Raw genomic sequence first — 23,214 nt, 5'->3', positions numbered from 1 at the left:
GTTCCTGAGGCATTTAGAAACAAATTTCTATTAGGGTTTGATGCGTTTTGATGCCTAATAAAGCCAGGAAATCAATTTTTGTCGAATTCGGTCCAAAACGGTACAGGTGGCGCCATCTAGCGGCGAGCGGCGGAACTACGAAAAACTAAAATTTCGATTTTCTCGAAAACTAGGCACTTTTCCGAAATTCCGAGATATACAAATTGTTCCTTGTCGCCTACGGAATCGAACGAATGTAATTATAGCCTGCTAGGACAATTATTAAGGAAAATAGAAAAATAGCCCATTTCATGGACTAAAAAATTGGCGTCCATCTAGCGGCGAAAGTTGGAACTACAAAAATAGGAAATCTCGATTTTCTCGAAAACTAGGGATTTTTCCGAAATTCTGAGATATACAAATTGTTCCTTGTCGCCTACGGAATCGGACGAATCTAATTATAGCCCGCTAGGACCATTATTAAAGAAGATAGAAAAAATGTCATTTTATGGAGAAAATTTGTGGCGTCCATCTAGCGGCGAAAGTTGGAACTACAAAAATAGGAAATCTCGATTTTCTCGAAAACTAGGGATTTTTCCGAAATTCTGAGATATACAAATTGTTCCTTGTCGCCTACGGAATCGGACGAATCTAATTATAGCCCGCTAGGACCATTATTAAAGAAGATAGAAAAAATGTCATTTTATGGAGAAAATTTGTGGCGCCATCTAGCGGCGAAACAGCGAACTAAACTGAAAAATCGTATGTCCGAACACTCGTTAAGGGGTCAAATAAAAATTGATTTTCTGGGCTTAATACACAAAAAAAATGAATAACTTATTGAACAAAAATTGCTTTAAAATGTCTAAAGAAGCATACTACGTCGTCAAAGTTGCGAAATATTACTTTTTATATTTTTCCTTAACGCGTGTTCGGACATACGTTTTTTCAGTTTAGTTCGCAGTTTCGCCGCTAGATGGCGCCACAAATTTTCTCCATAAAATGACATTTTTTCTATTTTCTTTAATAATGGCCCTAGCGGGCTATAATTAGATTCGTTTGATTCCGTAGGCGACAAGAAACAATTTGTATATCTCAGAATTTCGAAAAAGTGCCTAGTTTTCGAGAAAATCGAGATTTTCTATTTTTGTAGTTCCAACTTTCGCCGCTAGATGGACGGCAATTTTTTAATCCATGAAATGGGCTATTTTTCTATTTTCTTTAATAATGGTCCTAGCGGGCTATAATTAGATTCGTTCGATTCCGTAGGCGACAAGGAACAATTTGTATATCTCGGAATTTCGAAAAAGTGCCTAGTTTTCGAGAAAATCGAGATTTTCTATTTTTGTAGTTCCAACTTTCACCGCTAGATGGACGCCAATTTTTTAGTCCATGAAATGGGCTATTTTTCTATTTTCCTTAATAATTGTCCTAGCAGGCTATAATTACATTCGTTCGATTCCGTAGGCGACAAGGAACAATTTGTATATCTCAGAATCTCGGAAAAGTCCCTAGTTTTCGAGAAAATCGAAATTTTAGTTTTTCGTAGTTCCGCCGCTCGCCGCTAGATGGCGCCACCTGCACCGTTTTGGACCGAATTCGACAAAAATTGATTTCCTGGCTTTATTAGGCATCAAAACGCATCAAACCCTAATAGAAATTTGTTTCTAAATGCCTCAGGAACCATACTACGTCGCCAAAGTGCCGAAATATTGCACTTTGCATGCGCACTAGAATTGACATAGGCGGCTCATGTACGTATCGCAATGCTGATACAAATTAATTAATTACTCATTACCCGAACATTATTTATGAACTTTTATGATCAAACCATATAAATAATGCATTGCTGTCCATTCTTCAATCATAAAAGTGCACAAAATATATCCACAAAACGTGTAATTAATTATTCAAAATGACCTCGTGTATACCGCTTGTCACCGTGGCCGGCCTTAGGTTATTAGTTAATAACTAATTAATTTCATTAAAAATCTGAACAAATACGATATGAAAAAGTAGCTGAGAGAAAGTAGCTCCGCGCATGCCACAGAGGAATAATCACCGAAAATCCATATCCCCGTAGACTTTAATGCAAAATTGAATTTGCTCGCGCTTATGTACTTGACTTTTCAACTTTTTTGTCTACGTTTTTCTCTTGCACCACTCAGCCAATTCAACCGGATGACACGGTTGACTATTTTTGCTTTAGCGTGAAATTTACTCGCTCGCTCAATATTGGTAGGTTTGGCGCGGAGCGCCTCAATCAAACAAACCTAGTTATAAAATAAATACCATTTAATCATATACAAAAATTTTTGGTAAATATATCTTATCCAACAAGAAAACTTAACATCATTCATAATTTTGTACTTGATACCAGTGATGTATTAAGAGCAAAGCTACTGTATACTAAAAAATCAATGGCTTTCACGTAATTAGCTGATGAAATAAATATCATATAGCAGTTAATAAAATTGATATCATATAGCATTGTGCATGTACATACATATGTTTTGTATACAAGTAATCATATTTCCTAAAAATTTAGTACATTTATAATCACAAATGTTCAATGGAATGTTATGTTACTAAATGTTCTACTTTATTTTAATTATGGTACATATTTATCATATACCTTAATTTTTTAAGTACAATTCAATGTTTAATAGAACATGAAAAGTTATGTCACATACAAAATTTGTAATTACTACGAATGTCTTCATAGTTTTTAATCACTATTCAATCATTGCTTACATTTTTATTATCAAGTACAGAAATTTAATTGAAACATTTTATCAACTATATAACTTCCCTGACAAAAACCCTGTTCATTCAAATTATATAAATTCCCAAATTTTGTAATTAAGATCTATGTTTTTCTTTTGATAAAAGTGGAATTGATTTAAGTTTAATATTTTGTAATAAATTATATGAACCATATGTACAAAATTTATGTGATACAAATGGTATATAGAATGCTCTAAAAAATTGATGAGATCTGTAATGTAAATCATGAATTAAATAAAATAATACAACAAAAAACATTATTTTTTATGTGTAATACACTCACTTGGCAGAATTTAAAAATTTAGCAGACTTGATTATTGTAAAATTGTCAGTTAATCGAGAATAATTTGGTTCCAAGTCTGTTTCATTATCAATATCCAAGTCTAACACAAAATGGCATTTATTTATATTAAACTGAAATTATAATAAATATTATTAATGGTATCAAATAATGAGTAGTTATAAATTTTAATACTAATTATTTTTATATATCTACATTATGCATTATGAACAGTAACTTACATAGCGTGTTGGTTCTTCTTTATTCATATCATTAAAATGTGGTTGTATTACACTAGTTGCATTTTCATGATCTAGGAAAGGTTGTGGTAATTGTCCTTTAAATTCTGACTTTAAGTACTGAAGTTTCCAACTAAACATAATATCATTATAATAATTTTAGAGAAACATAAAACATGAATTCCGAAATGATAAAAAGGTGCAACTTACTTATTTGATGGGAAGAAAAAGCTACTTGGAAATCGGTGCCACTCCTTCCCAACACAGAAATTTATATAAACATCTTTAGGTATTTCTCCCTCTAATCCAAGTTTATTAGCATCAATCATTACTTCCATTGGTGCATAATAACCTGATTTTAAGGAAAGCGGTAAATTTTTAATTAATCGATGCAAAAATAAAAATCTATATCAATCTTCATACCTTTATATAATGCTAATGATCTCGATATACCAAGAAAACCACATAATAAGATAGCAAACAATGTAATGTGAGCAGTATATTGTAAATAATGATAAGCAATATGTAAGGGACTAAGTTTTGTTCTGACAAAAAAATATAACTTTTGAATAATATCCACTGCTATGGCTCCAGCCACACAAATCATTGGATAAACTGGAAATAAAAATCGTTCTTCCTACAACAAAAATATTCGTTAGATATGTACATATATATTTCGCCCTATTCTCGATATTCAAATAATTTTCATTTAATTCACCTTATGAGGCTGTAAGAAAAATACAAAAAGCCAAAGATACAGTGGTGCCAAAGAATACCAATAAGACAAACAAAGACGATCTCTTGGCCTTGCCGGTACAATCAACCATACTATAAACTATAAAATTTGTTGAAGTACTAACAATTATGAACATTTAAAAATTGTGAATATGTGGAATATTACCAATCCAAATGGAGCACAAAGTGCACACAGGAAAATGAAATTGAAGTTTAAAAATCCATTATAAATATAATAACTGAATGGCTCAATTCCATAAATATTTGGTCCATGATTAGTAAATACATTGTAAGTTATAATATTCAATGGTGCTATTACCAATTTACCATAATACACTGAATCAATCCATATTATTGGTATTAAAACAACAACACCAGATATGATTACCCACTTTATAAATTGACTCCATTCTTGTTTGTGTACTAACATTTCTATTGCAATTGGTAATCTACAAATACAAGAAAATTAACAGTATTGTTAGGTGTGAATTTTTTAAATATATGTAAGTTATACCCAAGTAATGCAGCAAATGGCCATCCTAACAAGGCAGATATAGCAGTAGCAAAAATGGCTAACTCATATTGACGACCATACCAGGCTGCTGTAGCCACAGTACTTAAATACCTGTTCAAAAGATATGTACAATACTGATGTGAAGGATCATTAATTTAATTATTAATGAACAATCTGTAAACATACATTGAAAAAGAAGATGGTAAAAATGCAGCACTAGCAATATACATGCCAGAGCTTAGAATTAGAAATACTAATGTTAGTCTGCCTATATGAATTCCAAATTCTCTGCATACATTTCTAAAACAAAACTTGGTCATTGCTTCAAGAAAACATTAATTATTATTATATGTTATCTGTAATAAATTTTTGCAGATACATACTTATAAAAGTATACCTCAGATAATGCACAACCCACAGATAATAGACATCTTACAAAATAGAAGACCAGAACAGGATTAGGTTCTAATAAATAATGATAGAGTTTTGCTGGTACCATATGAATTAATAAATACATGTACGATCTTAATGCATATTGTGGACTATATTCCCATGTTTGTTGACCAGTACCATAAAGTAAATAATGACTCTAAAGCAAGAGAAAAATATGATAATAAAAAGCACAGTATTCTTAAAAAATAAATACCTCATTTATTAAAAGAAAATTATATAATACAAATATATAAACTTATATAAATCATTAAAAATCACAATATAAAATTTAAGAATTATCTCTTACTGGTTCCCAATAATTATAGGTTTCATCGCAATCTGTTATGTGACTCCATATAGCTGAACAAAATCTGGCTGATAAAAGTAACTTAAAAGCTGTATCCACACCAGGATAAATAAGACCCGTACCAGAGGATTCTTCTGGCCTGAAACACATATGCTTGATTTTCTTCTTGGTTGATATATATCTACATTATTTTTTAATTGTTACTTTCATTTTTAATTATTTCAAACAATAGCACTTATCAATTACACATTAAATACATAAGTAAAATAAAGTCGTCAAAGATTTTACAAACTAACATATTGAAAATCTTAAAATTTTTCAGTCTAAAAAGGTTAACCGGCATGCAATATGTTCATATTTTATTAAATATAATATGACAACAAATTTCCCATTCAATGATTATTAATGAAGGAAACTATTTTCTTTACTTTGAAAATCTCCTGCCATTTAACTTTTTCAGTTCTTTCTTTGAAATAAAAAGCTGACGTTGACGTTGATTCGGCGCCATAGTTTTTCTCTATTCTATGTCAATATAAGCATGTATTATGCATATGTATTCATTTAGAGAGGATGCATATTTATATTCAAAACACACAAGTTCCATAGCTTTTATTTCTATGGCAACGAAATTAATTAAAAATGGATATCGAACCCAAATACACGTTTGTGCCTCTTGAGCAAAAGAATTATTTGGGAATTAATGACAAAATAATTCAGGAACTTCTCTTAAAGTGGTAATTTATGTGCTTGATAAATTATATATAAAAATTAACACAACGTACAAGAATGTTATTTTACAGGGGAATAAAAGGAAATTTTGTTATACAACATTTTTCATTTAATGAACCTTTTCAACAATATCACAAATATCATTTAGCTGAAGTTAGTTAAATTGATCTTAGTACATTTAAATACTATTTAAAATTGTAACATTAATGTATTATTATGTGATTATCTTAGGCTTTCTTTAAAGACAGTACTGTTTCAAAGCTATTATTAACAAGAAAAGGGAATTGTTGGGTAAAAGAAGGTATTGAACATATTTTTTTATAAGATACTAATTAGGTTTAATTAATTTTTTTAATGATTTGTAGGTATAACAGCAACAACAATAGAAATAAAACCTGTGCCTTGCAGTGTTTTGAATATGTCCTTTTTCAATAAATTAAAAGATTCAGATAATGGAATTACATATGACTCTGGGACTATTTGCAAAAGATATGATATGGAAATTGATGGTTTTCTAGTTTCTGATAATCTTAGAGGAGTATGCATTTTTTTCATGGGACATTAGTAATATAATTTTAATTTTAACTTAATATTTGTAGATATTATTGGATGAAGAATGTCCACAGTATAATTTATATTTGAAAGATGAGAGAGAAGAATTTATATTTCGTATTTTCCAACTGCTAGTTCTTGGTGGAGTATTATGTCAATATGAAGATGTTTTAGATCCATATTTGAAAGTTACTAAAACTATTTATAAGGATTTAATCAGGTTGTATTCTCATAAATGTTTTCTCTTTGTAATTCAAGAAACTGATATGTATTTAATTATTTTTAGAGTGGGAAAAGGAAAAGACTCAGATTTGTCAATCAGTACCCTAGTCCTGGAAATAGTAGCCAAAGATAAAAGAGGACAAGCATATTTTCCATGTGATCCATTTCACATACAAAATGTTGGATTTTTACTAATAGATAGCGTTACTCGTGAAATTACAACCTTCTTACATCAGTTTGGAGAATATTGTATTTCCGAATAAATATTATGAGCGGAAATATATATTTTCCAATAAAATAATATTTATTATATAAACATTATGTACCACAATTATGAATTTATTACATTATATTGTGCATTATGTACATCATACGTTCATTATATATTTTACATTAGTCAACTTGTTACAAATATAATATTTAAAAATGTTTAATTGTAAATAGTTGAAGATATCATCCTAAAGATGCAATGTATGTATAACCTACGAGATATGTATAACCTGTGAGACTATTAATAAAAAATAGGAGATTTTGATTATACTATCTATTACCCTTTGGTATATTGTAACAAACTTGTGGCAAAAAATAGTTTATAATGATTAACTGGCACTGTATACAACGTATAAATAATTCAAATATATTGTTGTGTATACTATGTTACGATCTTATTTATATATACAAATATGATTATTTCTCAGTACGTTTGCCATTTAAACTCGGTAATACCTCATTTCTTAGACATTTCTAGAGCCCCGAAAAGAAGAAATTGTCGAACGACTATTGTATTTTGTAAAGAATATTGACTATCACAATCAAATTAGAACTAATACACTTATAAATACTGTCCATAAAATAAAATTATTATGTTTATTAATTAAATGAAATTATATACCCTGCCCAGTTTATATTTATAAAGACTAGAAATGAACGTAGCTTGTAAATATAAACAATAGAACATAATACTAATTACAGCACCTTTTTTTATGAACGTTGCAATCTGTTATACTTGTTACCTATGTGTTATTCTTAATGTACGTTAAAATCATTAAAGATTAATTCGTTAATCCTTGCAGTAACAATACTTTCGTAAATGATGCAAAGAATTTTCCACACATCTTGCTTGAGATCCATACATGTTAATTCTACTGACATCTGATATCTGAAATTTAAGTTTTGTACGTTGTTATTTAATATGTATTCTATGAATATTTTTATCAATAATTTTGTTTAATCGTCATAATTTTGATAAAAAACTTACTTTAGTGGAAAACTTATTCTTTTTTATATCATAAGTAATGCTGACTTCAAATAATCCATCTCCTGGTTCAGTTTTTACTTTCAATTGATAAATTTCACTTGTTAATTTTGTTTGTGCACTAAAATCTCCTATGAAACCATCTTGATCGCCAGACTTTTGAAATTTTAATAAACCTATAATTCATTACTTTATTAAAATTAAATAAATATATATAATATTAATAGAAATAATTAAAATACCTTTATTAGGTATAAGTTTAGCAGCCCATAAAATTTCTTTCAATTGTAGTTGTTCACAAATATCACGATGATCGTCCGTGTATAGATTAAGGAACTGAATAAAATATCTAGCTGCAGCGATTACGTTATCTTCATCGACAGAGATTTCTTGCCAGCTAAGGCAAGCACACCAATGTGGCTCTATAAATGCATCCGCACACGTTCTATCTAAAGGTACCTATATGATAATAATATATAATAATTTATAATATATGTATAATGATTGGTTCTATTGTTACACGTATAATGCAATTACCTTATCAAATAAACTAATAGCTCTATGTTGGCGACTCCCGGTTTTCGGTGTTTCAAAGTTCAGTATGCTTTCTAACGTTTTATGCACATCAAATGGCGTTGTTAAATACTGCGTATTATGTAGAAAGTTTGCATATGCTTCTGGGTACACTTTTTTGAACCAAGGAGGAAAAACGAAAGAAAAGAACGGTAATCTTTCTTCTTGTTTACCTTGTACAGTATTACGAATATCTGCAAATCTTCAGATAAAAATTTACTGTATCAATTGTTTAATTAAGAGATAACTTTATTGAAAAATTTAATGTTGTGTTAAACATAATTACAAACCTATGTCCATGATCGCTCATTAATATAAGTATCGTGTTATTCAAATGACCGAATTCGTGCAAATCTTTTACCCAGTTATGCAAATCGTTGTCAACCACACCTATGTCATTGTAGGAATCATGTGAAAGTTCACCATGAAAGCCAAATAAAAATTTTGGCTGATTTTTGTAAACATTAAAAATTTCTTTAATATAATTCATCATTACCTGTAACAATATGAATTTGCATTATAATTTCTAAATGTAACATAATTATTGACATTAAATACTAAAAGAGTACCATATGTCTTGGGATGCTTCCAATACAATATTTATTATAATATCTAAAATATGGAGCTGCAGCTAAGTAAAATGTTCTCATGTAATGGTTAGTTGGTTGTTCTTTAAAACCTTTTAAACGATATGTAAAAGTTCCAATATGATGCACATCTTCCATAAATCCTGTTATATATCCATTTTGTTTATACTGATTCCATATCATTGGATATACATTAACATAATTTGCTTTTGCACCCATGCGCTTTCTAGTATCTGGTAATTCAAGTTCAATTTTTCCAGTAAGAATAGGAATAAGTGCTTGCGGTGTTCCATCACCTACTATATTGTATCCCTCTAAGACTAAAGCACTTAAATATTCTCTTAAATATTGATATGTTTTTGGTAATTTCCGTATAAACGTGTTTCTGGACAAAGAATCAAAACCAAACATAAGTACATTTAATTTTAGAGCCTTGTTTCCAACATTTTCCCATCTGTGTCTTTCTTTCGCTTCAGGATCATCCTTTACTCCAGCCATAATAGAATGCCATCTGAAAAATAGATAGATATATTAGACTAGAAATTTCAACTAACCGATTAAATACGTGCTTTCATTAATCCCAACTTACTCTGTCCCATCTTTTGATTCGCATTTAACATCAACAAAATCACTATGTTTGAGAACATAAGAGTTATCAGATTCAACAGGAGTTGTATATGATACCTCGTTGTCATTGTCTCTAAGGATTTCTGCAAGCGATATAAGCAAATATGAGTTATAATTTTGACAAATGAAATTATAATCATGTAACTCACCGCTAAAAGAACAAGATATCGATCCAAATTTGTTCTTTGCTTTACTGCTAATGACAAGTCTGGAACCACGGAGTATAACCCAATCTTCTGGCGTGCAAGACAATGGGGGAACATCATGTAGAAATTTTGTAATTTCTGGATTAGAAACATCCAAGTGAGGTAGCTTGCAAGCCACGACTCCTTCCCTATAGATACACGAATTTGATCTAATGTTTGTAGTTAAAATATAATTGTTATTATTGGTTATAAATGTACCTAACAGAAGGCTGCTCAGATTCCTTAATTAATTGAGATATGTGTATTCTGAAATAACATAAATTAATCACAATTAAACATGAAACATTATATAGTAATGAATCATGTTATAAGAGGATAAGTTGCCCACAATTTATCTAAATTCGACAGATCGTTATCAGCGAATCCCAATTCAGATCGAAGAACTTGCACAATGCAAAACAGCAGCGTAACGAATAACGCTGTTATTATAATACGCCGAAGATAACATGACATAATCCTCATCCTTACTCAGTTTATCATACTGCTATCTCACTGTAAGATAAATATAAGACAATCACAGGATATCGATTTATTTACATTTGTATACAATACGAATTATAATTCTGAAGTAAATATACAAGGTTTTAACCTCTATTCTTACAGATGCCGAGGGTAGACTTTTTAATCAATATTCACGGTCGTTGTTTAACGACTGCAAGATCGAGCGCTAGCTTCAGCTCGATCTGAAGGGTAGCTTTCGATAATACCTATAAAACAAAATGTATATTTATACCGTACACAAGTTGAATTTGTTCCGTCGAGTCTTAAAAATATCTCGTCGTTTAACAATCGTCGTTCAACCACACGAATATGTTGTTTAATGTTTGTCATTCGTTTACGTTAAAAAAACTGAAATAATTCAATGAATAATTCAACCGTGATCAATTATTTATATCATTACTGTATAAATTGACTCCGTATTAAATCGTGACGTTTAATATTTACCGATTAAGCGGTGAAAGTAGAAAAACAGATATAAAAGAGAACAAATATTTAGTCGAGAAATGTTGCTTTAAAATTATTTCTCTTCTGTTATACTGACACGTACACGCGAAAGCGAGGATCTTACTACGTTAGAGTATAGATGCGAAATTAAAATAACATACACATACTTTGTTCTCTTATTGAGTTATTATGACTTTTAATCATACTCGAGAGTGTCATTCACGAACAATTTACGATGAATAATGTGTGTGCATTTCAGCTTTTTTTTTATGAAACCGATAAGAGAAGTATATATGCAACGGTAGACATATGTATACGTACATGCTGCTACATACGTAGATGCAAACCATAGTCGTTGCATAAGTTTCCTGAATCAAAGGTCGGTTACGGAATTGTAAAATTCTTCAGTAATAAATGATTCGAGCGTTTTGAGTTTTCTCAATCTTTTATTACAAAATTTGGTTTCTTAAAAATTAAATAAAAAAAAAATGCGTATACCTCAGTCACAAAGTACAAAGGCATGTACTTTCCTCTATTTGTATGTTACAGTCTTAAGCTAACTTATTTAGGTATTTACAGTACGAATGAGTAAAAAAATTCATTTCGAAGAACATGTTCAGAAATATTACTGGTTATATCCTCACTATTTCGAGTACTATAAATTACAAATCATACTTTCTTTTTGTACTCTTTCACAAATTAAACAAGTATAAAATTGAGCGAAACATTTTTGATTTCGTTCCATAAGAGTTTTATAAAAACTGATCAGTATACTCTCGCTATATTGCCATGCCACGAAAGTTTACTGTATAATAAATATATTTACAAGCGTTGATTGTTGTGTGAATAAATTAATTAATTAAAACGACTTACGTCCCTTAGGAAATAAAATGTTATTCGATTCAATCGATCTTCCGCACCGTAAAACTATGTCTCCACGGAATTGCGTTGAGAAGACTTTGACTCTGTAGAAAACGATAAGTACGCCACTTAATTATCGTTATACGAATATTAAATTATAGCCTACATGTACACATATAATAGTTGTATAATTAATGTTTACCCAAGTTTGCAATGGCACGTTCTCTGTATTATCGTTGCTGTTTGCGTTTATATACTGTTGCGGCTGCTCCTCGTTTCTTCTGGTTATAAATGCTGGTCTGTAACTGTCGTACACGAGAATCAAATAGTCTGGAACTAAACACACGACGGCGACGATAATAGTCAAGAACCAGAACGTTATGGACGATATCAGCACTTGAAAAACTCTCAGCATATCTCCATCATATTTTCTGAAAAAAAATGTAGATATCCAATAGTGTTATCGATTCAGATTCAGATCAAATTCTATTTGAGGTGTGAGAAACACCTGAAGTATATTTTAGCAAACATTTAATTTAACGATCATTCTTATCGTCATTTTTACATACGTACATAGGTATGAAAGAATAAATAATTGCTACTGCAAAGAACGATAGCTCTGATAATCCTACTATTAGTACAAATGGCATTGTCCAATATGAACTACGAATTAATACCTGAAAGTTAAAGAAATCGATGATGTATTTATTGCAAAATAATTTTTGTAAATATCGAATTAGAGATATACCATTAAATTAGATATTAGTGTAACTAAATGGAAAACGCATGTACTAAATGACCACTGATCCATCGGTGTATTATTATACAAAATGGTGGGATTGATGTTTATAAAATTATATGCCATAAAATATGTAACAGAAGTATGCCAACAACCTAAAAAGAACAAAATTTTTAACGTGCTAAACAAAAAGGAGATTTTATTTGTTATAAAGTTGTCGTCAATTACCTAAAATTGTCCATATTATGAACTGATTTGTTGATAATAAATAATTGTTCCGATGTAACTTATATAAATAGGGATAACGTAGAAGCTGACCAGCAGTATAATCCTGCTCTAATAATCCGTATGCTAATATTGGTAGCGATGTGAACAGTACGTTGAACAACATTAAAAATATTCCATCGTAAAATGCCTAGAATCCAATCGTGAAACAAGTTATGTTCAGCTGACTCAACAATGGATAATGAAAGATTAATATGCTATCACGCTTCACACGTGACTGACATTAACGAGAATATATTACTTTTGATATTTTTAATTTTGTTATAAATATCATTTTTACAGTTCTTTCGGTTAGCATTAAAAGGGTTGAGATAATACCTGACCAGAGAAACCGCTATGAAAGCAGAAGAACAGTTGTGGCGTTATGAACATGAAATTCTTGTAAAAAAAATATTGCGTCAAAACGCTGATCCTCAGATAAAACCAATGTCCGTGAACCAGCAGAGCTTTTCTTAAAAATCTGAACTTTGCTATGGCAAAATCGGAACACATGGTAGCTTGACGACCCTCTTTGCCCATTATTCCGATTCCGACATGAGCTTCTTGTAGCATCGACACATCATTTCCTCCATCACCGATCGAGGCAGTGTGTGGTCGGCTTTTTGCAGTTTTTATCAAATTTACAATCTGTATAAAAATGGTCGGATAGAATTATATAGGTTATGAATGTTTTATGAAGCGAAAAATTTATGCAAAATTTTACTCAAATATTAGATCTGTTAATAACCGATCGTTTGTACAAGTGTTGCACGTTTATTTGAGTCTTCTACTTCTCGCAACACAGAACGTGTTAACGATGTTGCAAATGTAATTATTTCACGCGAAACTTACTTCGCTTTTTTGCAAAGGCGTTAATCTACAACAGACTACCGCATTACAGGCCATCCCAACGATTCTAAATTGTTCAGGATAATTTTTTAACGCGAGTGCTATAGCACCACCATCCACTAACAAACCATATTGACTATATGGCTCGATTTTTATTCTTCTCCTGGAATCGTACAAAAATAGCAGGTTATTACAACAAAATCCCAATTATATTTATTTTGGGTTTGATGCTATAGCATTTTACAACTCCAAGGAATTATACCTACTCAAAATCCGTAAGACGACGAAGACAAGTTCCATTGTCGGTTATTTCAGTCAGTTTCAGTATTTGAGTACCTTCTTTGAATTGACCACAGAGGAACGCTATGTTTTCAGCGGTTTCTGCTTTGTCCCCAGTCAACACCCATATCTAAGTTTTAAATATTCATTGAAAAGTAACTGTTCGATTTTTTATATTTTGTAGGCCAACTGGGTCATCTTTGTCACTTTACAGTTTTTAATTAGTAAGGTTTTTTCTTCGCTCGTGACATCGACGACCCAGGTCTTCTACCAAGGATTAAGTGAACAGTCAGTTAACAAATCCGATGATAGGCTACCATTTAATTACTCGGATTACTAACTTTAATGCCAGCAACTTGTAAGCATTCGAGAGTTTCCTGCACACCTTCTTGAAGACGATCCTCGATGCCAGTGATCCCTAACAAGGTGAGACCGTCTTCCATCTGACTGTAAGCTCTTCGCATATATATCGCTCGTTCGATGCCGATAATTTGCCTGGCCTGTTCCACCTTCTGCACCAGCTGATCGTACTCTTGCTGGTTCATTTTCTTGTACGCAACGACCAACGTTCGTAGACCTCTCTGCAAAACGAATCTTCGATGAATAGAGCTTAAACTCCGAAAGAGAAGAATGTTATGAACTCGTTATAAGACAGTGAACGAACTCTGGAAAAGTCAGCAACATGAGCAATAGCCTGATTAATGTCTCCCGAGACTATCAATGGGAAGATAGCCGAATCCGCCCCTTTGCAATACAACCAGTAATCATCCGCGGCGTCCTTCACTATTACCGACATCCTCTTGCGTTCTGTCACATAAAAGATTCTTATTAATCTCGTTGCCAGTCTGGCGAAAACGGACGATAAGTAGTAAGCGGATTCATAGAGAACTTCCACATTTCGAATACCAACCGGAGGTGAATTCCAGGACTTCCAACTTCTCAAAAGTCAACACGTTCTTGTTGATTTTGAGTTCCATTTTGTCCGCGCTGCTTTTGTAAAAAACGACTCCGCATCTGGCGCTGGCTTCGACCAAAGCTTTCTCGTCTGCAGATGCTGCCTACCGCATATGGATTACATATTTCTTGTTTGAAATGTAGAAAAGTTATATTGTTCAAATTAGACACACGGAAAATATTGACGTTATCGTTTAACATGATGCAACGTGTAAATTTATCGCCAGCTGTTGTTTACGGTTATTTGTCGAAGATAAAAATAACGACGCAGAGTCAATGTCACAGCTAGCGTTGTTCGAGATACTCGTTAGCAGATAATTTTACCTGATACTCTGGTAAATCCGGGTGCATCAACAAGGAACTGTTCAGCTGCGTCACCTTCTTCAGCCTAAAACTTTTGCGATACTCTGTTCGTTTTGCGATGACGCTCAGTCTCTGACTAGGGGGTGAAATTTGAACGACGTGGCACAAAGCGATGCTTATCATGAAGTGCCAAAGATCGTGCTGTAATTGTAACAATTGCATCGAATAAATAGAATCGAAATACGGACGCAATTTTTGTTTACCTCCCACGTTGTTAATTTCACAGCTTTATCTTCATCCCCGTCAGGAGGCACTTCGTACAAATAACCGTCGCAATCTTTTTCCAGGTATATTTTCCCATTGACCGAACAACGTTTAAACACCATTATATTTTCAGTGAGCGTGCCAGTTTTGTCTGCAAACAGGTACTCGATTTGCCCGAGCTCCTCGTTCAAGTCCGACGTGTTGGTTAACGCCGATTGATCGGTGTGTTCGTCGTACATGTCGATGTCCCAGCTGAAGAAAAATGAACTGAGGAATTTTTGTAATTCTGCAACGAGAACAATTGATCGCAGCTCGTCAGTCACGGTTGAATTTGAAAAAAAAAAGAAAAATAAACGAATCGATCAGATACTCGAATGATTGCATTGGAAAGAGAATTGCATTTGTCCCTCGGTTCATACGCGATTTTGAGCGATTTCTTTTTACGCGGTCGATATTGACCCCGTGTACATGGTGACCCGCTTTGCACTCGATCATGTCGAACGCCTACCGCTAAGGGACCGCCTTTTTTACGATATCGTGCAAAGCAAAGGATCAATATTAACTTCTCGAGACATTGACGAATAAAAGTTTTAAATAACAAACGCAAACAATGACACATGAAGGGAATTTTGCAATTGCTCTAACTTTAGAATCACGACACGATTGTTACGATGTCAATTTGGAAATATAAGTTTCTCACGATAATCATAAATACAAGAAATGTTTTTTTACCTATGGTGACGTATAACGATATAGGAACGATGTAATTGTACAGCACCGTGAAGCTTAAAAAATCAGTGACCAAAGAACCTACAGTGATGGTACCATCTTTATCTAAATATGCTTCCCATTTGGCAGTTTGCTCAAATACGATCTTCAATATGCACGACAGCATTATCTCGAACACTAATACCACAATGTATACGACGATGTATTTATTAATGGACCTGAAGTGCAACAAAATTCGTAACTGAATGTTCATTAGATTCATTTCAACAAATAGATGCTTACTTTTCAGCTGTAGAGAATTTGTTGCTCCTGATCTTGGAATTGAGGGATAACTTGGTATCCTGGCCAGTGTAAACTGCACAACCGACGATGTAATCAGTGTCCTTCAATCTTGATCCACGAAGTAACAAGTTCTCGATCGTCAAGTGGCCGCTGGCTACTTCGTTATTGCGATCCGGGACTTCAATCTTGCCGTGGAAACGATAAAGATCGGACGAAGGATGTTGGCAAGTAATAGTGGCTTTCATGGATGCTACATCCGGCATGTTCATTTTTGAGATCACTTTTGGAACGTGCAATGTCTAAACGGGTAACAAACTATGATTATTGTAATATGTGGAATTTGACACGATTCAAAGCAATATGATCTTACTTTCAAGTTAGTTTCTCCATCGAGATTCGACGTGGTTACGTAGCAACGTGCAGAATCTTCAGCGCTGTACAGAAGCAACAGATCGCAAGGAATATCTTCGTCGCGATTCACCTTCACCAAGTCGCCGACCACTATTTCTTCACAATAAATGTTCTGTAAATACGGGAGAATGCAAGAGACAAGCACTGCTACTAATCTCGACTTTCATCTGACACGAAAGTTCATCTAGTCTAGTCATCGATAGCTTATCAATGCGGTGTACGACAGAAAATTGAATGATTTTCAAGTAAGCGTAACTGACTTTATCACGATAGCGTACAACTGTTCACCAACCTGTGTGCACTTGTTACGAATCACAGTAACCAATCTCCTATTTATTCTTTGATCCAATATGTGACGAAGATAATCCTCGTATCCTTGTTTGCAGGCTGTTACCAGTATGACGAAGCTTAAGGGTAAAATGCTAGTTATAGGCGAAATCGGTGACGTGATCATCAATGATATTATCGCTGTTATCAGGAAATAAAAATTGGCTATTCGCCTGAACTGCTCGAACAGATTTTTTGGTATGAAGTTCCATATTGTATACTGTAAACGAAGTAATTCGCTGATAAATAATTGTATGTAACATGTGGACAATGAGCTAAGCATATTTACCCTCTTTGAAACGATACGATTGCTGGGGAAAATTGTTTGAGATGGATCGTTGTCGGGGCTGATAGTTACAACTCTGTGATCCGTGTACACCGACGGTGCACTACCCTGCAAACACAAAGCAAATACAAAACATAAATTATTCGATTCGAAACTATACCTTACTTTACCTGTCATGTAAATTAATTGTTCGGTAAAAGTTTTGCAAACTTGCTTGGATAAAGAGTATCACGTGGGATAAGGTATGGTCTGTTCGCACAAGAGCCGGAACTCTCAAAAGCCTTTTGGATTTGAACCATTTCGTTCTAATGAACTGCCATATTCTCACACCGAGAGATTTAATATCCAATTGTATTTCGAGATAAGGGAGGTTAACCAAATCATCTATGGGTTGAGTAACGTGTTCCATCTTTCCAGTTTCCCGCGCTTAACCGATCAACTCAAGGTACCTTATCTTTTACTATCGAATCACCGACGTTTATGTCAAACATTTCTATAGGAAAGAAAATATCGATAAGAAATTTGACGATGTTAGAAAATTGGATAACAGACCACAAAAGTTGCGTCGGTATTTATCGATTCGTTTGTTTCTGTTTTCTTCCACGTGCACAATATACAGCAACGGTCAACGAATATCGAATTAACTATCATTTTACAACTCAATGATAACGAACAATTTTAAGAAATAATCATTTCCATCTGTTCGTAATTTCGTCAAACGCTCTAGATAAAAATCTAGATATTCATCGAGATGTAAAGTGATGATTACATATTCGAAAAATGCGCGACTTCTCGCGCGAAGATCGTGCGACTATCGTCCGAAAGTGGTTGCGAAACGCAAACAGTCAAGTGTCAAATGATTCCGGAGGTGAGATGCAGTTCGATAAATTCGGTCAATAAATTTCGAAATTCAATGAAAATCGGAGTTCTCCCTCTTCTGCGATCCATCTATCGCGAGTAGAAACGTATGGGGTCATGTACACGAATCCACAGTTTTGTCGTCGTTCTCGATCCGTCGTTTTACGTCTGTATTATGGATGCCATTCCGGTGACATTGCATGCAAACGATTACCCCATACGGTGTTCGATTTGCCAAACCACATCGTTCGCTTCAAACACGACAACAGTGACACGCGTAATTTCGACAATGTGTTGAATACGTCTAACAGCCAGTACTTGGAGTATCTGTACAAGTTATGGCTGCAGGATCCGAAAAGTGTGAACATCTCGTGGGATTCTTTCTTCAAACTGATTCATAAGGATGTAGCGTTAACAACTACAGCTGTCAAAACAACACCGGTACGAGTCGAATCGCCCTCTTCTTTGGCGCCGCCGCATTTGACTCGTCCGCAAGGTAGATCGTTATATCGCCACGATGATTTAATGCTCTGGATAACTGCATGATTGTGTGTTGAATCGCGTTATATCTCCGCACTATGTAGCGACAGTTATTGCCACAGCATTAGTTGCTACTAGTTATAAGCATCATCGTAATTTCTAGGAGTAGCATTCCCATCTCAAAGCTCGAGGAACAAATCAGACAGCGAAATGCAGGGTGAAAGTTACATAAACGGAGCCCTCGATATTAACGCGACGATTCGAGCCTATCAGGTATTGAAGTATCGATTTCGACTAGTCCGGATAAAAGAACTGATTTTGTTTGTTTTTGATAAAAGACTCGAGGTCATCTGATAGCCGATATAGATCCATTGCGTATTCAAAATCCAGATTCACATAAACTGAAAGGTACAGCGAATTTACCACCCGAGATCGTGGTGCGACAGCATCTTAAAGGCATGACCGAGGCTGACATGGATAGAGAGTTTCCTCTCGCTCCGTTCACCGTCATCGGTGGACCTAGACGAAGTCTTACTTTGCGCGAGATACTGACCAGGTTAAACGAAGTTTATTGTGGTCATTTGGGTCTCGAGTACACGTATATCCACGATCTTAATATGGTACGATTTATGAATGAACAATACATGTCACGGTGAAAAAATCATCGGTGTATTTTCTGTTCTTTAATCCTGTAAGATCACCCTAACTCGGAATTCTTTTGTGCCACCTTTTCCAGTTAGATTGGCTGCGAAATAGATTTGAAGTGCCAGGCGCTTGGGACCTACCTGTTGAACACAGAAGGTTCACTTGGCTGAATATCATGAGAGCAGTTACGTTTGAAAGCTTCTTGGCCAAAAAATATCCCACCGAAAAGAGGTTCGGTCTGGAGGGTTGCGAAGCTTTCATACCAGCGATGGTAGAATGCTTGGAAACGTCAGCTATGCATGGTATTACGGCGCAATCTGTCTCAAACAATTGCTCTCATTCCGCGTTATTTTGTAGAGGTAGAGACTGCCGTGATAGGAATGGCGCATCGTGGACGATTAAACACCCTAATCAACGTTTGCTTCAAGCCGTTGCATCAATTATTGACGCAATTCTATCCGATCGCTTTCGAAGGTTTTGGCTCCGGTGATGTTAAGTATCATTTAGGAACTTACGTGGAGCGAAAACTTGAAAGGTGAAGCAATCTTTATGAATGCGAGCGAAAAATAATGTACTCAGGTTGTTGAACAAGATATTGTTCGCAGGTCTGACAGAAGAATGCACGTCTCGTTAATGGCAAATCCTTCGCATCTGGAAGCCATTGATCCCGTGGTTGTTGGTCGTGTTCGTGCCGAGCAAGTAGAAAAAAACGATGCCACGGGTACGTATAATCTTATTAAGTAATCAACGCTTAAAAATTAAACTGTCGATCGTTCTAGATGGTAAGAGGTCCATAGCAATTTTGGTTCACGGTGATGCCGCTTTCTCGGGTCAGGGTATCGTTTACGAAACGATGCACTTAACTAATCTGCCACAATACACCACTGGTGGTGTCATCCACGTTGTGATTAATAATCAAGTAATTCTTTTCATCTCAAACTTTTTTGGGTTCGACGATTTCACTTGCTTCGATGAATTTCAGATTGGTTTTACTACGGATCCAAGGTACTCTCGATCTAGTGCACATTGTACAGACGTAGCACGTGTTGTAAATGCCCCCATATTCCACATACACGGCGACGATCCGGATTTGGTGACTTACTGTAGCAAAGTTGCCAGTGATTACAGGGCAGAGTTCCACAACGATGTTGTATTAGATATCGTCGGATACCGAAGATTTGGTCACAATGAACTGGATGAACCAATGCTGACTCAACCATTGATGTACAAACGTATTAAACAGCATCCGAATGTACTCACTCTGTATAGCGATAAGCTGTTAAAAGAAGGAGTGATCACCGAAGCGTATGCCAAAGAAGTACGAAAAGAAATCTGCGTTTTATTCGGAATTCCTTATTTCACAACTCGTTCCAGGAGATAGACAAGTATCTGGATTACTGCGAGACAGAATTCACGGAAGCAAAAAAGGTGGAATCCATGCAATTGACCGATTGGCACGACGTACCATGGAGCGATTTCTTTGCTAATCAGAGTCCTAAAAATAAAATACCGCCAACCGGTATCGATTCGAACACCATACTGGCGATCTGCAAGGCTATTTCTACTCCTCCTAGCGACATCGAAGCTCATAATCAAGTACAATCAAGTATCATTATTAACACTTTCCTAGTGTTAGACTTTTCTTAGCTCTAGGCTCGTTCAGGCTATCACTAGCTTTTACAATAGTAAGCTCATGTTGTACGCGCAGGTGTTGAGGGTAATGGATAAAAGATCTCAGCTTACGGAGTCTCGCAGAGCAGACTGGGGTATGGGCGAGTGCTTGGCGTTTCTCAGTTTATTGAAAGAGGGCCATCATGTAAGGTTGTCCGGAGAAGACGTCGAACGAGGCACTTTCTCTCATCGTATACACATTATTCATGATCAAAGCAGAGATAAAACATACAAGAACATTTTGCACAATGTTTTCCCTGGACAAGCTCTGTACACTGTGACGAACTCGTCGTTGTCGGAGTACGGTGTTTGCGGTAAGTTTTGGGAAAAAAATATTGAATAAAACGTGGACGAAGATACCGTTAATACTTGTAGGATTTGAGTTGGGGTATTCAGCCTACAATCATAATTCTCTGGTAATTTGGGAAGCCCAATTCGGCGACTTTGCGAACACTTGTCAGGTAACACCGTGAGAAAGTCCAATTTAAGTGATATTTATAATTTCTTTGTGTCGAAATAATACGTTATCGATTATTATCGGATTAATCGCAGTTTCATTCGTTTATCACGAATTATCTTTAAAATCTGTATATTTTAATCGAACATGAATATTGAAAACAGAAGAAGGAAAGAAAAATGATATATTTAGGTTGTCCATGATACTTTGTTATGCTCTGGACAAGTGAAATGGGGTAGACAAGTAGGACTGGTCCTTTTTTTACCTCACGGAATGGAAGGACAGGGTCCTGAACACTCGTCCGGGAGACTCGAAAGGTTCCTCAAGCTCTGCGACGACGATTGCGTTTATCTTCCTGGATCAGAACCAGGGGCACCTGGGAATGAAACTCTCGAGGAAATCATGACGAGGCAGTTGTTCGAAATAAACTGGATCGTTTGCAATTTGACTACTCCTGCTAATCTTTTCCACGCACTTCGCCGCCAGATTCTTATGCCTTTTCGAAAACCTCTGGTTAGATATATATGTTAATATTAACTCGTTTTTAACTAACCCTTCACTAAGTTATCGACTGTCGAATGTCTTTTCTCGCCCCGAAATCTTGTCGTAAAACTGTGTCAGTTTTTCTGTTACTAATTAGGTAATTATGACTCCTAAATCTTTACTACGACATCCTATGGCTTTGTCATCTTTCCAAGAAATGGAAAGCGGTACCTCGTTCATGCCCGTCTTATCAGATCCGATGGTGAAACCAGGGAACGTGAAAAAGGTTCTGCTCTGCACTGGAAAAGTGTTCTATGATTTGCTGGCGGAACGTCAAGGGAAACAATTAGAAGATAAAATAGCGATCATTCGTGTCGAACAACTTTGTCCGTTTCCGTATCACCTCCTTGCCCAGGAAATGGCGAAATACCCTAATTCTAAAGTAAATAAATTTATCATTCATTAAAAAATTTCTAGCTAATCTTTCGTATTTTAAGCCTTCATACACTTCACTGATTTCAATCAATCAACGCATTTCCTGTATTAAATGTTTTCCAAAAATTTGGACTTTGTACGCACTTTCATCTTACATGTATCGAACAAATTTTTCGCCTAAATTAATTGATTCTATCTATGAGCACTACCCATTAAAAAGTTAACACGTTTTTTGTTCTTTAGATCATGTGGTTGCAGGAAGAGCACAAGAATCAAGGTCCGTTTAGTTACGTAAGGGACAGGGTAGCATTAGCACTTGGGATACGTATAGAAGATGTTGTTTACGGTGGTCGACCACCATCGGCATCTCCTGCGACTGGTAGCAAAGTTATTCATAAGAAAGAGTACGACGACATGATTGCGGTCGCTTTGAAACTGGACTGATTCGGAAAAGTTGTTCAATTTCGAAGATTAGTATAAAGAATATAATGTATACTTTGTAAATCTGGAAGCGACCGACGTATCAAGATAAGAACATTAATAAACGAACGAACAATCAGTGATGTACACGATGAGTTACCATTGACTTTCATTTCTGCCGAACACATGTCAATCTACTCACCAAAAGGCACAGATACCTCGCATACGTTTTATTGGTGTACCAATTT

At 34.6% G+C, this 23,214-nt stretch overlaps 5 protein-coding genes across 6 annotated transcripts; 2 read left to right on the top strand and 3 right to left on the bottom strand.

Moving 5' to 3' along the window:
• Positions 1 to 2,281: 2,281 nt before the first annotated feature.
• Positions 2,282 to 5,839, bottom strand: Alg9 (alpha-1,2-mannosyltransferase Alg9). Its single transcript, XM_003700102.3, has 12 exons — positions 5,702 to 5,839; positions 5,274 to 5,412; positions 4,918 to 5,123; positions 4,721 to 4,834; positions 4,535 to 4,645; positions 4,187 to 4,469; positions 4,004 to 4,120; positions 3,709 to 3,922; positions 3,496 to 3,637; positions 3,289 to 3,418; positions 3,050 to 3,180; positions 2,282 to 2,977 (listed from the first exon to the last, which is right to left on the bottom strand). Exons 1-12 carry the CDS (start codon positions 5,779 to 5,781, stop codon positions 2,842 to 2,844), a joined length of 1,803 nt encoding a protein of 600 aa, XP_003700150.2. The 5' UTR covers positions 5,782 to 5,839; the 3' UTR covers positions 2,282 to 2,841.
• A 28-nt stretch (positions 5,840 to 5,867) lies between these two features.
• On the top strand, positions 5,868 to 7,314 carry LOC100882211 (cilia- and flagella-associated protein 300). 2 transcript variants are annotated; one of them, XM_003700101.3, is made up of 6 exons: positions 5,868 to 6,007; positions 6,074 to 6,155; positions 6,234 to 6,303; positions 6,368 to 6,540; positions 6,602 to 6,774; positions 6,841 to 7,314. In XM_003700101.3, the coding sequence occupies exons 1-6, from the start codon at positions 5,913 to 5,915 to the stop codon at positions 7,037 to 7,039; spliced, it is 792 nt and encodes a 263-aa protein (XP_003700149.2). In that variant the 5' UTR covers positions 5,868 to 5,912; the 3' UTR covers positions 7,040 to 7,314. The 2 variants fall into 2 exon arrangements, with proteins under 2 accessions (XP_003700149.2, XP_012151414.2); XM_012296024.2 differs by having other exon boundaries at positions 6,602 to 7,314.
• Positions 7,315 to 7,836: 522 nt separating this feature from the next.
• On the bottom strand, positions 7,837 to 11,319 carry LOC100877796 (uncharacterized). The gene is made up of 10 exons (XM_076539792.1): positions 11,291 to 11,319; positions 10,223 to 10,270; positions 9,968 to 10,152; positions 9,781 to 9,901; positions 9,174 to 9,702; positions 8,895 to 9,052; positions 8,569 to 8,806; positions 8,274 to 8,490; positions 8,035 to 8,207; positions 7,837 to 7,935 (listed from the first exon to the last, which is right to left on the bottom strand). The coding sequence occupies exons 1-10, from the start codon at positions 11,317 to 11,319 to the stop codon at positions 7,837 to 7,839; spliced, it is 1,797 nt and encodes a 598-aa protein (XP_076395907.1).
• LOC100882103 (phospholipid-transporting ATPase IF) lies at positions 10,486 to 17,926 on the bottom strand. The gene is made up of 21 exons (XM_076539790.1): positions 17,732 to 17,926; positions 17,521 to 17,625; positions 17,197 to 17,451; positions 16,864 to 17,016; positions 16,494 to 16,792; positions 16,215 to 16,429; positions 15,482 to 15,768; positions 15,240 to 15,419; positions 14,872 to 15,019; positions 14,626 to 14,768; positions 14,303 to 14,542; positions 13,949 to 14,091; positions 13,686 to 13,845; positions 13,173 to 13,481; positions 12,798 to 12,984; positions 12,579 to 12,724; positions 12,404 to 12,507; positions 12,033 to 12,261; positions 11,843 to 11,934; positions 10,614 to 10,731; positions 10,486 to 10,516 (listed from the first exon to the last, which is right to left on the bottom strand). Exons 1-19 carry the CDS (start codon positions 17,924 to 17,926, stop codon positions 11,872 to 11,874), a joined length of 3,561 nt encoding a protein of 1,186 aa, XP_076395905.1. The 3' UTR covers positions 10,486 to 10,516; positions 10,614 to 10,731; positions 11,843 to 11,871.
• A 185-nt stretch (positions 17,927 to 18,111) lies between these two features.
• Positions 18,112 to 23,113, top strand: LOC100881994 (2-oxoglutarate dehydrogenase, mitochondrial). Its single transcript, XM_003700099.2, has 14 exons — positions 18,112 to 18,871; positions 19,019 to 19,128; positions 19,194 to 19,475; positions 19,592 to 19,802; positions 19,858 to 20,035; positions 20,106 to 20,221; positions 20,280 to 20,419; positions 20,483 to 20,818; positions 20,875 to 21,096; positions 21,209 to 21,485; positions 21,547 to 21,632; positions 21,821 to 22,141; positions 22,269 to 22,553; positions 22,790 to 23,113. The coding sequence occupies exons 1-14, from the start codon at positions 18,493 to 18,495 to the stop codon at positions 22,988 to 22,990; spliced, it is 3,144 nt and encodes a 1,047-aa protein (XP_003700147.2). The 5' UTR covers positions 18,112 to 18,492; the 3' UTR covers positions 22,991 to 23,113.
• The last annotated feature ends 101 nt before the right edge of the window (positions 23,114 to 23,214 follow it).

Source organism: Megachile rotundata, chromosome 14 (assembly GCF_050947335.1).
Source record: "Megachile rotundata isolate GNS110a chromosome 14, iyMegRotu1, whole genome shotgun sequence".
Lineage (NCBI taxonomy): Eukaryota > Metazoa > Arthropoda > Insecta > Hymenoptera > Megachilidae > Megachile > Megachile rotundata.
Note: the sequence above shows the minus strand (reverse complement) of the source record. Positions and strands in the feature narration are given on the sequence as shown.